Source organism: Calidris pugnax, unplaced genomic scaffold (genome assembly GCF_001431845.1).
Source record: "Calidris pugnax isolate Ruff unplaced genomic scaffold, ASM143184v1 scaffold133, whole genome shotgun sequence".
NCBI classification, from domain to species: Eukaryota; Metazoa; Chordata; class Aves; order Charadriiformes; family Scolopacidae; genus Calidris; species Calidris pugnax.
In genome coordinates, this window is record NW_015090977.1 from 5195114 (window position 1) to 5211129 (window position 16016).

Sequence of the window (16016 nt, forward strand, 5' to 3'; positions counted from 1 at the left end):
GACACAAACTGCAGACTTTGCTTTGAATAGAGGGGCTCTTTTAATGGATCTGGACTAAAACCTCCCCTGAGGGTGGATGCTGTCCTTGGCAAGCTCAGGTGGGTGATCAGGAGCCCATTTCAGAGAGCAAGGACACTTGTTCACAGCACTGCAAGCAGCTTCTCCTCCTGACCAAAACCCCCATCACACCCAAAACTTTACTGCAGCAAATTTACAGCAAATTCTTTCCGGCGCAGAGCGAAAACCAGCAGAAACACTCCTTTGCAAGCACGACACACTGTGCTGCTCAGCGAGGGTCAAAACATTTCCTCGCTCGTATAAATCAGCCTCAATCCTTCAGCTCAACCTTTATAACTCAATCCATGAACTTCTGCAGACCAGGAGCAATCATTTGCTGGCGGCATCCTCAATCCCCCCGCCGCAGCGGAGCTTGAAAGAAACTGGCACTTACTCCCCTGAAGGTGGAAAGTGCTGAAGGGAAGACCAGGAGAAGCAGCACTGAGTAACGTGTCAGGCAAATGCTCATACTGGTGACAAATGGTGTTACCAGCATAAAAGAGACAAGTGCAAAAGGGAAAAGAAAGAGGGAAGGATTCAGGGAAGAAGGGGGAGGGAAAGGAATAGGCCGAATCTTCAACTGGCATAAATCAGCTCTGCTGCAATAGCATTGCTTTCAGAGAGCTGAAGCCCGTGGTAAGTATTTATCCTCCAAAAATATGAAAAAAAAAGCCATGGGAAAACAAAAAAAAAAAGAAAGAAAGAAAAAAAAAAAAGACAGAGGGTGAGTATTGCACTGCCGGAGACCAAATCAGACGTGCTGAGACCTGGATTTTCTTCCTGGCCCTGTCATTAACCTGCAACACACCATCTGCTCCCTTTCCTTCCCCAACCTCACTGCACAGGAGCAGGGTGTTCTCTGTTTGTACAGAGCTCAGCACGATGCCCTGACCTCCCCCAGCAGCTCCCCGTGCCCCTGGCAGGTGATACCAATAAGACAATGATGGTGTTTTCTGCCATCTCTCGGCACGTGCCCCGCTGGCTGTGGCCACGTGAACCTCTCCAGCGAGCAGCACTTCCCATCCTCTGTGTGCTGGGGGAACAGAATGTCCCACAGATGAACAAACTGGAGTTTCACCCCCTGACCAGAGCAGCCCACGACCAGATAAAACCCAAAGATGAACCCCAGCCTCTCTGTACCTGGGAGGTTCCAAATCACCAAGGACTCCAGGCCACAGGACCCTTCTGCTGTTTGGCCACGTCACGTACAGGAGTGGGCACAGCAACGTTTTGTGCTTTGAAAGAGGAAATACCAGAAACCACTGACTTACCCTGTGGAATTAGCTGCTCCTCTGCACCTCTGTGTCCCTTAGGCTCTAGTGAAGAGGGTCAGGGTTTTAAAAAAAAAAAAAAAGGAAAAAAGATATGAAAAATTAGGTCTCTTGCTGCCAACTGGCTCAGCCAGAGTATATATATTTTCTTAATACTCAGTAAAATGTATCCTGTTGATTAACAAGCTGATCAGAAAGGCCAGCGGTGCAGCTGTCTCAACAGCTCTGGTTGCTTTCAAATGATTGTCTGTTCTCAGCCCTGTCACTCACAGAAGAAATAACCACCCTAATAAACAGTAGCCAGTTTCCCTGGACCTCAGCCCGCAGCGGCGTCAGCCAGCCCAGCGCTGTAAGGTCATCCAGAAACACTCCCACCACTCAAAGCATCTACTCCATATCAACCATCCTTGTGGTGGGCACCAACATCTTGCCCTTTGTCCGTCCACTTTGGAAACATGGTGGCCTGCAAGCTAGGATTTGGATTTGCCTTGGCTGAGAGACTACAAGCAGGGCAAAGTAGGCAACATTTCACAAGAAGCACCTCTGGGGGAGAGGGTGGGCTTTCCACAACCCCAGATCACTCAGGATGCTCAAGTCTGACTTACACTGACTCTAATATCACACTTGTTGAAAGATCTCCCGGGGTCTCCAATCTCTGTAAGTGAACTGGGGGCCAGCTTTGAGCAGCAAGTCACAGCTCGGTGTTGAAATCTTGCAAAATGGGCAGTCCCCCACCACCCTAAACCAACTGCGTGAAATTCCCTACATTTCACCAAAATCCACAGTGTGTTTTTTTGGCTGGCTTCGAACTGTGGATTGAGACGTGTAGGGGTGGAGGAAAGAAGCCAAATGTGGACCCAGATCCATGAAACATTCCCACAGCTCCTCAGCAAAGCAAGCATTTGAAGCCCACAGAGCTCCCTCTGGTAGGGGCTCAAGCAGGGAATCACATGTCAATAAGCAACTGAACTGATTACTTCTAATTCCTAAAAGACACTGTCCCGACCTGAAATGGTCCAGTGCATGCCTGGTTCCTAGTCATTATGCTAGATTTGTTATTCCACACTAGGCTAAATAAACCAAAGCTAGAAAAATAAAGGGTACCAGTGAGTGAGGAGGACAGGCGGGCAGGGCTGTAACACGTGCACACACAGCCCGTTGTCTCCTGACTCACCTACAGCTCAGGCAACATCATCACCTGCTTTTTGGAGGTGATCACTAGCTACTGTGGGGATTTATGCAGGGGTGGATGGTGCGGGTACCAGAGCATGGAGTCAGCCTGATGCACGAGCTACAGGAGATCTGTTCTGCTTCGCAGCGCTGCCAAAGCCCTGGGAGAGCGGCATTCGCTGCTCCTTGCTGAGAAAGAGGGGTTATAATATGTTTATGGAGCCTCTGAGAGGAGGGGACTTTGAGTGGAAGGGACAGTGTCGTCAGTACTTTTGCTGGATTGACTTTAGCACAATGAAGTGCAGGTGCAGAGATACTGCAACAGCAAAAATAAATGACATGGAGAAGGCAGAACGAGCATATAATGGACACTGGGGGAAACTGCTTTAATTCAGTTCCTGGCAGCTGTAACTGTGGTTCTGAAAATACTTTGCAGAACATATTGTTAGAGAACCTCCCTCCATGTAGTGGCATCCTGTCAAATTATAAACATGGACGACATCTGGTCTATGTTGGTTGCTCCAAGTCTGCTGCAGTCATGAAGGGCTGCCATAATAAACTGCTCTGACCCAAAAAAAAAAGAAAAAAGAAGAAAAAAAGGCAAAGCAGGCCCTATAGAGGATAAAGAACTAAAGAACTGCTCTGGGAGCAAGCAAAGCAACTGACAGACGGGGCTTTGGAAGTGGAGCACGGGGATCTTGAAATGAGAATGCCAAGGTCAAGGAAATTCAATGCGTGGGGATCTGTCTAGCCAAGTGGGCTCAGAGGGAGATTTTCTTATAAGTGTATTTTTTTTTCATGCCACAAGAGGGATCATAAAACAGCCCATTGTGTTTATGGTAAATTTAAAAAATATAATGCAGAGTGCAACTGATGTAGCTATTCATGGGAAAGATTTTTCTCCTAATAAAACCAAGAATTACCCCTACCCCAGTCCTCTACCTCCCCGCTCCGCTCCCAGACAGGGAAACACGGCGTTCGGCGCTCAGTAGGCAAGTATGAATTGTCCCCCTGTGATCCTGATGGTTCTCTGGAGCTTCCCCAGGAATGTTTCAATCTATCCAGGCCTTAAAATCCACAGTCTTTGGACTTAAAATGTGTACACCGAAAGACACAGGCAGAGTGGCCCTACCCAGGTCAACAGAAATCTAACTTTAGTGAGACCAGAAGTCAGCTCTCAGTAGATGCTTGTGCCAACAGAAATCAAGGCTAGCAACGGGCCAGTAAGGCTGGCAAAATGGAGCTTAATATGTTAGTTTCTGAGCTCAGCTGCTTTCTTCCAGGAACGTGCCTCCTCGGTGCTGGCGTAACTCAAGGAGGGGCAGAGACACAGAGAGAAAAGCCAAATGTCCCTCTCTTTGGGAAGGGGTGACCCTCATCCCAGCACGGGTGGTGGAAAGAGGCCCTGAGGAATGGTGCCCAGATTGCTGCAGCTGAAAGGATGGTCTGAGGTGGGATCAGAGAAGACTGAATTCCTTCCTCAACACCCAGTCTGCATGTGTGTTGGCGTGTGACCCCCTCTGCATTCCCAGCTCGGCAGAGGGAGGGACCAGAGGCAACATTAAACCTTTGGAGTGAACAGTCCCTGGTTTGCAGGAATCTGGTCTCTACCACCCATTCTGACCAAAAAGCTCTCAAAATGCCTCTCCACAGGGTGGTTTTCCTGCTGAGCACAATCCCAACTTGCAGCGAGTGTTTGCTCATTGCCAAAGCTACGGTGTCACTGCTGAGTGTGCAAAGCAACGTGCAGACACGGAGCCACTCGTGCCACACAAGGCTGCCTGCCCGGTGCTCATCAGCCTGAGCGTGGCCGCCCCCACCAACAGCTCCCCGATGGATCAAACACACTGCAGGAAACAAAAGAGACCTGAAAGTCCTAACCCTCTTCTCCCTTACAGAGCAGAGGGAAGGAGTTGCTGGTGTCTCCCTCCAAGCCCTCTCCCCTGCAGCTTCCAACACTACGGCAGACTGACACGGCCTCCTTTTCAGTTCCCCTGCAGGAATGGCGTGAGTAGGACGGGCAATTTGGTGAAGAGCAGGAAGGACTTACCAACAGATCCCACTGTTTTTCTCAGGACGGTGCCGGGATTCAGCAGGGGAAAGGCATCTGGCAGCAGATCATCGTACCACGTGGCTGTCGTCCCCGTGATGGGCAGGTTGTTCTCCAGGGGTGGGCTTCGCTCCGCAGCCTCGAGCAGAAGGATCTAGAGAGGGGACGTGGGGAAGGCAAACAAGGTCAGCGGGATGGTTTCATACATGGTCTCAATCCTGAAGAGTTCTTGAAACTCCTCTCCTTGCCAGCAGGAGCTGTGAATAACTCCACATCACAGACTGCAGGGTTTTGGTGTTAAAAGCTCTATTAGTTTTCTGGAAAGTGGCAGTAATTAGTGTAGGAAGCTGCTGGGTTAAGTTGCACATGCCCTCCTTGGAGAGGGCTTCACTGCTTCCAGAGGGACTCAGCCTCACACGGGATTGACTCCTTGGTGAGAAACATGAAACCAGGGACAGGGGCTGGTGTCGGGGGACACAGCATTTCACTGCTCGGTGACACGTTCAGATCCAGAGTCACAAAGTCAGAAATTACTGAGAGCTGGTCCAAGGCAAAGGGCTGTACCCCAGGTGCCCGGGGCAACAAACTGGGGTGCCTCAGGACAAGTCCTGGTTGTAAGTCAAGGCACAAATGCTGACCAAATTAAAGATGGAGAATATGAAGCTTTGAAAGAGCTGAAGTGCTGTAATTTTGGAGAAAAAAAAAAAAAACACAAAAAAACACGGCAGGCAATTTCCTCAAAGAGCTCTACTTAAAAGTAATAGGATATTATTAAAACTCACAACTGCTTCTATACCTTGTAAACACTTTACCTTCAAGTAACTCCACATCCCAATGTGCGTCCCTGAGCTATTTGGGTCGTTTACAACCTAAACTCCTTGGCAAACTGACCCTGTTTCCCCTGTATGTTTAGGGGGCTGTTCCTCAAGCTGTGCTCCCCCGGCCACTGGTGGCCCCGTGCAACTGGCAGTCAGTCTTTAACTGCAAAAAGCCTGAGCATCCAGGGGAAGCAGAGGGATGGAGGACCCAGGTGGACTCTGCCCACTGACAAACTCCATTAAAGCGAAGCCCAGGGGATTCGTTGCCCTTTACAATCAAGATTTTTAATTAAAGTTTTTACAAAATTAGGCTTTAAAAAAAATTAATTTTCTATTTTAATGGAAATGCTTCATCCCTCTACCTTCCAGGCACTAAGCAAGGGTGCCATAACAAAACAGTCTACAGATGTCTTTTGAAAAAGCTTAACCCATCAGGAGCACTGACCTGGAACGCTGAGCCCACGTGCTCTGCAAAAATGGATTTTACCCCAAATGCTGGTCAGAAACCAAACAGAGGGCAAGGGCAGCACCCACCTTCCCGGTGGGACAGCCAGAGGGTCGGCAGCCCCTGCATTAGCCATGGCTGGGACACAGAGTGACACTGCCACTCACCTGGCAGCTGGAGCCATCCCGGCCCAGGACGGACGCAGGATGCCCATCAGGCAGAAGAAGGGCTGAGGTTTCCAGAACAAGAGTTTTGAGCCAAGCATCCCGCGTCTCCAGCAAAGTCTGCTTTCTAAGCACAAAGCTACACGGCAAAATTGTTGGAGAGGTAGAACCCCGTGGTTTTCAAGCACTGTCTCTTCCTGTTTGGAAACCACCTAAGCAAAGACTGATTTAGGGCTAAGAGAAATAAAAGAGAATAAGGCTCAAACTTTCCACCAAATCCCTAGAAGTTTCAGCTTTTACACGCAGCGTTGTCTTTACATAATGAAGTCACACTGCAATTATAAATGAGAGTGACTTGGCTCCGCTTGTTTGTTTTTTAACTTGCAATTATTACAAGGTTTATCACTTATTTATTACAAGGCAGGGTGAGAGCCAGCACTGCTGCAGCGCCAGAAATGATGAACTTCCTGCAGAATGCACTGGCCTGACAGGGGCGAACCAGAAACTAATTGAACTGGGAGCTGGGTTAAGTGCAAGGGAACTGAACCTCAGCTGTTGCAAACAAGCAAAATTCTTCCTTTATTGCAAGGATCTTTATTCACGGATCCTGAATCTTGCTTTCTGAGTAATAAGAAAGCAAAAAGGAATCAGGTCACGATGCTTTTACTCAACAGGCTTCTCTGATGCCAGGTGAGCAGGGAACTGGTTCGGTCTGTCTCATGCAGCTCTGTGCTTGTACCCAATGACTTGTCTCTCAAGGACACACACTATCAATTCAACAAACACTTAAGCCTGTGCCTGACCAGAATTGTGCTTAATTCCCTTCACCATGGGACTCAAGTGTACATTGAAGATCTTTTTCTGAATCACAGAATCACAGAATCTTCTAGGTTGGCAGGGACCTTAAAGATCATCTTGTCCAACTGTAATAGTATGAATCACTTCATACTATTAGATTATCTTCTTCTATCTAGATTCTTCTCTTTATAGTATATAACTTTATACTACTAGATTGTCTTCTTCTATCTAGACTATCTAACCCCTTACTCCCCCAGCACAACACCTGGCTGTTGCCAAGGGGCAACAGAGGTAAAACTGATCTGGGAGATGGGAAATGACAGAGGCTGGAGCCAGGGCAGGGCTGGGATGCTCCTGCTGTGAGGAAGGGACTGAAAAGGGCTGTCTTTGGACAGTATTTTGCCCCAGCCCAGAGCGGGGTGGGAAGAGGTACTATTAAATCAATAGAAGTGATGGTCAGAGCCCAGCAAACCGCAGGGGGCAGGGGCCCTCCCTGGCGGCGTGAGCGGCACCAGCACAGCCCTGCCGAAGGTTGCATCTGGAGTGGAACAGCTCCAAAGCATTTTTATGGGTGATAATAAAAATGTGTTGCCACATAATCAACACAAAACAGTGGCAACGGTATCCTGTTCATTAAAACAACATGTTTTAAATGAGCGCTCTGCTGATAAATGCTGTAAAAGCTTTAAAGGCATGCACAGAATAATCCCGTATGCTCTTTTATAAATCGACTATATATACTTAGCAGTCATTAGGGCTCGAACCATGGTAACAAGTTTATTTTCCCTGGGCACAAAATGATAGAGGTCAGGAAGTCTCCAGACTTGAAATCGCTGAGAAATTCTAGTTTTTATGATTAGGACTGAAGAAGTGCCCAAAAGAAATAAAGTAGAAAGAAGAGAACTCTCACATCCCCGAGATCCACAGAGCCAAACTAAAGAAGGAAAGGCACGAGGGATTTAGTCACACTCAAAACCTCAAACTATACACACTTCTTTCAACAAGGAGTGTCCTCTCCTAAGCTAGCGCAGCACAGAGCACAAACAGGGTCCTTACACATTATTGCACGAGCGCTGGAGCTATTCATCTATTTTCTGTCACGTTCTGTTTTTCTTAAGGCTGCCATTGCCAGAGTCAAGGGACTCCATGAGAATTCCCACTTTCATTAAACAAAAAAAGAAAGTTTCTAGCCCTCTGAGTAAACTGTTGGAAAATGATACCACAGAGGCTCACAGCCAGGAAGCAAATTAGCAAAATGTGCAATGTATTAAAGTCTCAGTATTAAAGTCTTGGTATTTTCTAGTCAATAAGGTTGAAGTAGAGAGGGGGCTAACACCAACTGAAGAAGGACACGTGGCTTGGATGGGAAATCCTCATGGCAAATAGTGCCCATTTCTGTTACTCTCACCACTTCCAATGCACAACTTCTTAGGAAAAAAATGGAGAATAGAGGCATCCTAATGCCACCACCTAAATGAAATGTGTCTTGATGCCATGGGTAATGTTAGTCACCCAGCCAGCTAGAGCAGGTACAGAGAGCTACCTGAAGGGCAGTGCTTGCGGTTGCTGCCTGCGGTGTCAGGAGGGCAGACCCCTGCAGAAGACACAAAGCCCTTTCCTCCCCAGGAGGATGGCCTCAACTCAGCAAAACACTCAGGCTTTTGTCTTTTTGCACGAATGGAAGCAAAAAGTCACATGTGAGCCTAAATGGACACACTGAACTGGAGCCTCTGGCAACAGAGGTCCCACCAGCATGAGGGCTTGTCCCTGGTTTCCAAGACCCCACCTCTCAGCCACAGCTGATCGAGTCAGAAAGCTGGGAAAAGCTGAACTGGGGCCGTGTCTCCTGCCAGCCCCACAGCGGGAGACGGGCCCGAGGCAGGAGACGGCACGAGGACACGAAGGGAGCGCAGGAGGGATGACGCACTGCCCTGGCCGAGGAGCTCGCAGGCCACGCCAGCGCCAGAGGTTATTGTCTGAAAAACTCACCCCTGGGCTTTTTTGGGTCCCACAGAGCCACGGGGCTCACCTCTGTACAGGATCTGGCGCTGGCTCTTCTCTCGTGGCTCACAGCCTGGCTCCTCACCGTGGGGCCCGCGCACGCGTAGGGCCCTCGGCAGGGTCATCAGCGTTATGTGCCTGAGGCTCAGTCCCAGCTTACTCAGCCCACCTCCCCCTTTTCTATTTGCCAGCATAAACTTTCTAAACTTCAGACACATACCACGTTTCTTGCGTCAGATCAAAAGCTCAGGCCAGGGACAATGGAAACGGGAGGAAGGTTTTCATCTTCTTGAGATGTTCAGTGTCAGAGGACTTTTTTTGGCTTGTAGTGGCTTTCAAGAACCCTACTTTGGTTGTTTCCACACATCAAAAGAAGATTTCACAAGCACAGCCTCCTCCCATCATCTGTCCTCCACTCACATTCCTGATGTCCTGTAACTTGTAGGTGCTAGAACAAGGAAAGAACAGCCGGGCTTCCAAAGATTTCCAAATTGATACAACAGGGCTCAGAATACTTTTTCTTTGGCTAAAAATCCATGGAAATGCAGGGGGAATAATTTGACATAATCCAGATGGATATTATTAATTAATAAACAGGGGATATTTGGTCCCTTGAAGCACTGGCTGAATTAACTCCCCTCCATCCCTCTCTAAAGAGGAGGGAAAGAAACTGCATGAATCCAGCTCATCAGCTAAAAATTCCAGTATAAAATAAGATTCCCTTCATCTTGTAAAGACACAAGCTGATTAATAATGGTAATTGCATAACTTGTTGGACATATCTTTCTTTATAGCAAATTATTTGGCAAAATATAAGAGTTTTTTGATCATTCATCAACACACAGAGCTAAACAGGGAGTTTTACAAAATCTGATGGAGAATGGTATCTCTCTTATAGCAATATGAAACCCGTGAACGCAAGGCTCCAACGCAGACTCAACTGCTGGCTTTCAAAAGCCAAAAGACATTCAGTAAGTGTCTACTAAAATCTGATGAACCGTGTGCCCGGAGAGAACCTGGGTGACTTCATCCTTATTACATTTTAGAGGCCTTGGCCAAAGGTGACAAGATAATTAGTGCATGGAGGAGTTTTTGTTATATTGATAAATTACATGGGGAGCAATAACTGATGTCATTGCAGTGATCCAATGTAGACCAAAAGGTAAGGTTGATGTCATCAGCTGTTGCATGGAGGAGTTTTTGTTATATTGATAAATTACGTGGGGAGCAATAACTGATGTCATTGCAGTGATCCAATGTAGACCAAAAGGTAAGGTTGATGTCATCAGCTGTTGCATGGAGGACAGAAATGTGGACCAAAGGCTTCTGACAATCCACAAGTAGCGCAGGTCATGCTCTTTCTGCAAAGGTACTTGTTTTTTTGTACAGTTTTACAGGATTTCCAAAAAAGAGGATGCAAAAAGTGACTGTTTCATCAGCAGGTATCTTCTTAGGGGGAATCAGAGCAGAGAAGACACAAAAGCACAAACTAACCTACTTGTTTAGCTGAAACGCAGGTGGTGTTCAGCAGATCATCAGACCATCAAGGCTTTCCTTGAGAGCAGCAGCAAGTGAAGGACCAGCAGTGGTTTCAACTCAGTCACTGCCCTCTGAGACACATGGGGAGCTTCTCTGATATGGCTGCACATTGGAGATTGACCTCTGCTGCTGTGAGCCCATGCAGCCTGCCATCACCAGCACCCCGAGGTGTCAGAGCCAGGGAAAGAAGTTAGATGTGGAAAGGATCCAGCAAGCCTTCAATGCTGTGCTAAGAGCTCACTGCAGAGTGAACCACACAAAGGAACTCAGACTGAAATCAGATTCCCCACCATTGCTTTAAAACACCTGATAAAAATACATTGGAGCTATAACCTTCCACCTTCAAAAATCACATCATTCTTCTCTGCCCGGTTTATTGCTCGTCACCTGCTGGGGACGTAGCGGTGCTACGGACGTGGAGCCAGGCCAGCCCCAGGCAAACTCAGTCTTGACAAAGTAACATCTGTTCTCAGCAACGGCTTTGAGATCCCTGCTTCTCACCAGGTGAGGAGCCTCAGCTCTGGCTGAGAGATTCACATCAACTGGTTCCAACAGGCAGAGATGCCCCGTGTGCTCTCCCTCCACCACCAGGCTCTGAAGGAAAAGCTGCAAGAGGAGAGTGGAAGGACTGGAAAAGGAGCTTGGTCCTTTCCTGGCTCACCTCAGAGCAAGCTGAAGAAAAGGACCCAAAGTCATTTTTCTCTTATGATCATACTTTCCTCACGAAGCTCTGCTAGAATTCCTGATTGAGAATTGGAAGTTTGTGTGTTTGGGCAATCACCAAAGGATCCCAGCACTGACTTCCCTTGGGCTCCTCACACACCCCCCTCGCTGAAACCTACTTTTTGTCCACAAAAGTATTTCTCTTCAACAATGTTCCCAGGTGTTAAACACACCAAAAGCACTTCCTAGTGCAGACATAGGATTTGCTTGGCAAATTAAGTTGCATGTCACAGGAAAACAGACATTTTCAAAGTTATTTTAAGAAAATACTAAATCCATTTGACTAAAAATGTCAAACTTATAACTAAAAGACTTTGTGGGAGAGGATGGTGGAGGAGCTGGTCTTTAAAGCCTTTTTGTGGTTCTGGCAAATGATTTACAGCATTTGCCAAACACATGGAACAGTCTTAGGGGACAGATTGCTCCTTCAATCCAACGGTGATAAGAAATAAGATCCAACAGTTACCAGACTGGGGAATGAAAGGATTTTAACTGTCATTCTGAAACACGGACGCCTGCCCAAATGAGACAAAGGCCAGTACCCAACCTGCCTCAAGTGTCTTAATCATAAGTGTGATGATTGCTGATAAGAAAAAGGCCAATGAGATAGATGCAAAGTTCAGATATGAACACTTACACAAAATTCAGTTTGCCAACCCACTTTTGGTTCATGGCTCCCCCTTGTAAAAATCAGTTAGGAAGCTGCATTTTATTCTTAGGGACATTTGTTACATTAACTGACCTACGGAAACCCAGCATTAAATTAAAAATTTTAGAGGGATTGATTTAAGTTTGTTGTTGCTACTAGAAACCACTCAGTTATTATACAGCTACCTGTGAAATAGCCCGAATACTCCTTATATTCAATGCATTACTGGAGCTGGGGAAGCAGATTCTGCAGAGGGTCATTAGGATTAGAAATCAGGTAAACCACCTTCCTGTTCAGAACAGAAAGAAAATAACTAACTGCTAGTGTCAACCACATACACAACATGGAAAATCCATGAAAGCCCTTGAAATATCAAGCAACCGCTCACGTCCACGCTATAGGACCAGCAGCAGCCTCACAGCCAAGCAACTTGGGTTTTCCTCCCAATTTCTCAGTACCATGAAACATTTTCTACTTTCCAAATATTTCTCCACTATGGCAGGAAACTGTTTTATTGTCTGTCAGAGAAAGAAAAGACAAACCCCATAAAAGACCCCAGACAGCTGCCAGTATTTCATGGAGCTGCTTTGGAAGAAGGGGGAGATGCAGAAACATTTCATACAATGATTACATTAAAACTCCAAGTAACGGTGCTTCATAATCAAGACACAGAGTAGCGAAGGTGCCGTGGGGTAACGAATGGGGTGACTTCATATAAATAGCAAGGTATTGATCAAACTCTGTGCACAGTACAAAGATTTTCTTTAAAACCTTTCAGAATCTTCTGCGCAGGGAATCACATTACACGGACTGTTTTCATGCAAAAAATATGCATGTCATTTATCAATCACACAATGAATCAATCAGACACTAGATATGTAATGGTATCTCCCTGCATTAAAGCTGTAAGTGAAATGCCACGAACTTCTCAAAAGCGGTGTCAGGAGATAAGACTGGGTTGTATCAACTCAGATCAAGTGCTGCACTCAAGCTCCAACCAAAAGCTGGGATTAATATCGCGCTGCCCGTAGCTCCCTGGTGGAGTTTATTCAGAGAAAATGGGCGATCAAAATGAGCAGAAGTTTTTTAGCAGCTGCCTGGTTTCCTGCTGGCGCTGCCTGCGTGGGCAGTGGTGCCACGGTCTCCTCACCCTGCAGATCTCCTGAGCTTTGGTTTGGTGGGGTTTTGTCCAGGCTCAGTGCTGTGACACAGGAGGGCAGCAGCAGGCTCAGGAAATGCCAAAAGGAAGGGCTGTACGCTCTTTCCCACTAAGAAGCTGTGCTGGCAGAAGGAGATACCTTTCATGTGAAATAAAAGCAGGGTTCATTCTGCCCTCCCACCAGCGAGGCTCCCCCAGGGTCAGGGGGTGCTGCAGTGATGTCAAGCAAGACGTCATGGGAAAGAAGTAAGGGGTTTGGCATGTTGGGGCTTGGGGAGGGGGCAGCTTTCTTCCTGCCCTGCACACTTTCTTGTCCTTGACCCCAGGCTCAACACCATCCTCCCCGACATCGAGCCCCATGGCTTATAAATTTCAAGCTCAACACCATCAATTGGGCTTTCAAATCTCAGGCACCCAAACGGGTCTGGCATCAAGCAAATGGGACAGGCCAACTCTGAGTTACTCCAGGGTCACCTGGAACAGGAGAGATGAGGAACCTGGTTCCATCTCCCTTCACCTCCCTTCCTGCAGAAATGTCTCCTACAGCCACGTGGACAACTTAGAGCAGTGTTAAGAAAAGCACAGGACACATGAAGAGTTTGTTCTGTCACGCAGTTCAGCCATGTCTCAGAGTCTCTCTCCTCCTCAAGGGCTATATAAGCACTGGTCCCTAATGAGTCATTTTTCATTACATTTACTCCATGTTTATTCTTGCTTCTCACTTTCTGATCCAACTCTCAACGTTAAAAAAATCAGAGGGTTACTTTTATTACCTCATTTGGATGCTGATCTTACAAGTTGGATGAACCAATTCATCCTTGTAATAAGGAAGATGAGACCATTTCTCTTTATGTCCCCATTTTTAGGGAGACAGCTACAAAAGGCTGCAGAAGAAGGAACCACAGTCTTGTAGCCCCTTCTGCCACGACTGAGTTTAAGTTTCCTTAACTTGCCCTGCACAGCCACTAGAGGACAAACACGCATTTTACATATCCTCAGACATAACCAAGGAAGGCTCTTGGCTCCTTGTCCCCACTGCAGAGGTGTGAGGAAGAGATTATTTTTCACTTGTCCCTAACCTACTCTATTAAAGCAAAACTTCTCACCCAACACCAATCTGCCCAGGTCCACGTGCCTCCGAGGTAGCCTTCCACCTTCCACACATTTGCTCTCACCCGTGGACCTTGCAATATTTACAACAAGTCTGCACAGGCTCCATGTGCTTCAAAGCCCTTATAGCTGGTGCCAATGGGCTGACCTGCTTGAAGCTGGCTGGCTACACCAACCTCCTGATCTCCCCCATTGCTGTTCCCTGACCTCACCTTGGTCATGCTGGGCTGAAATTCCAAAGAGCAAAAGCAGCAAAGCTCCTCAACTTCAGCCATCTCCAGAAGGAGCAGGACTGTGGCAGAAAAATCCATCTCTGCTCATAGGGAGGATGAACTTCCACATCTACCTTTGCAGAACAAGCCAGCAAAAATCAGGGGGGATCGGTCTCCTACACTGCTAAGGAATATTTGTGCCCATCCCTTGAGGAAGGAAGACTCTTGTCTTCCTCCAAACAGCTTCAGGCTGTATTGTGAAATGAGATGTCAGAAGAAGACAGTTTGGAAAGCTGAGAGACAACTTCACATCTAGATCATCCAGCAAAATAGGGATCTTTCTCCAAAATGCAGAGCAGGAATACAGAGAATCCTACAGAAACTCAAGCACCTTTTTAATGCTGCTGGCTATTATTGAATAACAACAACTGAGGTCATTCCATTGCTACACAGATCAAACTGAACTTAAATTAACCTTAAAAAAAGGGTGAATCAGCATATTTGTCTTGTGAACAACACAAGCATTTGTGTAATGTTGCTTCACTCTCCATTTAATTGCTACAGTCAATTTTTGCACAGCACCCACAGCTTTTCAAACAAAGTGGAAGCCAAAAGATTGATAATGACATTGCTGGGCTGTGCTGCAGGAGCCACCCTTGCAGAGACATGGTCTTTAGTACTTCACAATAGAAAGAAATAAATCATTTCCCTCCATAAAAGTAAACTCTTTGATGACCTTTGCCCCCAACTTGGGTCTCTGTGGGAGCATAGAAAAGTCAGAAGGAAACCCATTACAGCAACAACACAGTCTAAGGCAGCACCAAAATCCTTCAAGTGTCATCTCTGGGGGTCTTGGCATTGAATTTTGGAGGCATCCACCTCCTTGCTCCTCATGTTGGAAACTCAGCAAGACTACAAAGTCTTCAGCCTTCAACACTGGGGTTTTTGATGACTCAGTGCTCCCTCCTGAATGAAGAGGAGGTTGCAACCAGATGGCTGCCAACATAGGAAGCATTTCCTGAGGACAGCACCTCAGGTTTGCAAGTGAGGAGACAAATGCCAGTCGCTGCACAACAAGCATCCTAGGTTAGAGTAGGAGACAACGTGCCTGCCTTCAGTAGAGACAGCACTTCCCAAATACAATGGGCAGCTGGCAGTTGGTGCCAACACCAGAAAGCAGATTGCTGTCAGGTGATGGGAATATCACCCGATTTAAACCAATTTCGTATCTGTAAGAGAAACCCACTGACCGAGGTGCAGTTTCGCTCTTGGGCTACGAGTTATTGAGGGGATTTGGGTAGGTAGGACCTCCTTTCTCCTCCTTGAAGTCCAGCCAGACCCCAGCTGAGGTTACCTCTCAGGCTTTGTTACCTGACACAAGTGCTGAGCAGCACAAGGCAGCAGAGCACGAGCGCTCTGAGGTCAGGTTATCGTTTTCCAGTGAGCCAAATATAGAAAGTCCTGGAAAGCGAAGGAAGGTACAGCTGGCCACAAGCTGATTTACGTCTCTCTGAGGCTGGTCCCATGTCTTACTTGGATTCGGGACTGCACACACAGAGGTCACCAGCCCCTTTCTCCTCTCCAAACGCCTCCAGCTCCTCACTGCCAAAGAACACCCAACCTGCCAGGTCCTGCTGCTTGGAAAAATGATCCAGCTCGCCTTTGTCCTTTGCACTACAACAGTTGTTTTCACTTGAATAATTCTGTTCCCCAGAATTTCATTCCCCCACCCCTTCATTTTCCTGTAGTGAAATACAACTGTGAAGGCTTTGAGGAAGTTCCAGACAACATTGCTCACTCCATTTCAGCGCAGACAATTCCCAAATTACCATAATATCATGCACTAGCCT

The 16016-nt window shown here is 47.1% G+C and overlaps 1 protein-coding gene across 7 annotated transcripts in view; it reads right to left on the bottom strand.

The window, feature by feature from the left end:
• Window positions 1–16016, bottom strand: part of COL26A1 (collagen, type XXVI, alpha 1) — a 174803-nt gene that overhangs the window by 26613 nt on the left and 132174 nt on the right. For 6 of the 7 annotated variants that reach the window (XM_014952977.1, XM_014952971.1, XM_014952973.1 and 3 more), the window contains 2 exons: window positions 4549–4702; window positions 1329–1373 (listed from right to left, as the gene is read on the bottom strand). In XM_014952977.1, the coding sequence (XP_014808463.1) occupies window positions 1329–1373; window positions 4549–4702 (199 nt within the window). The remainder of the gene's footprint in view (window positions 1–1328; window positions 1374–4548; window positions 4703–16016) is intronic. The other variant, XM_014952976.1, reaches the window with a different exon arrangement.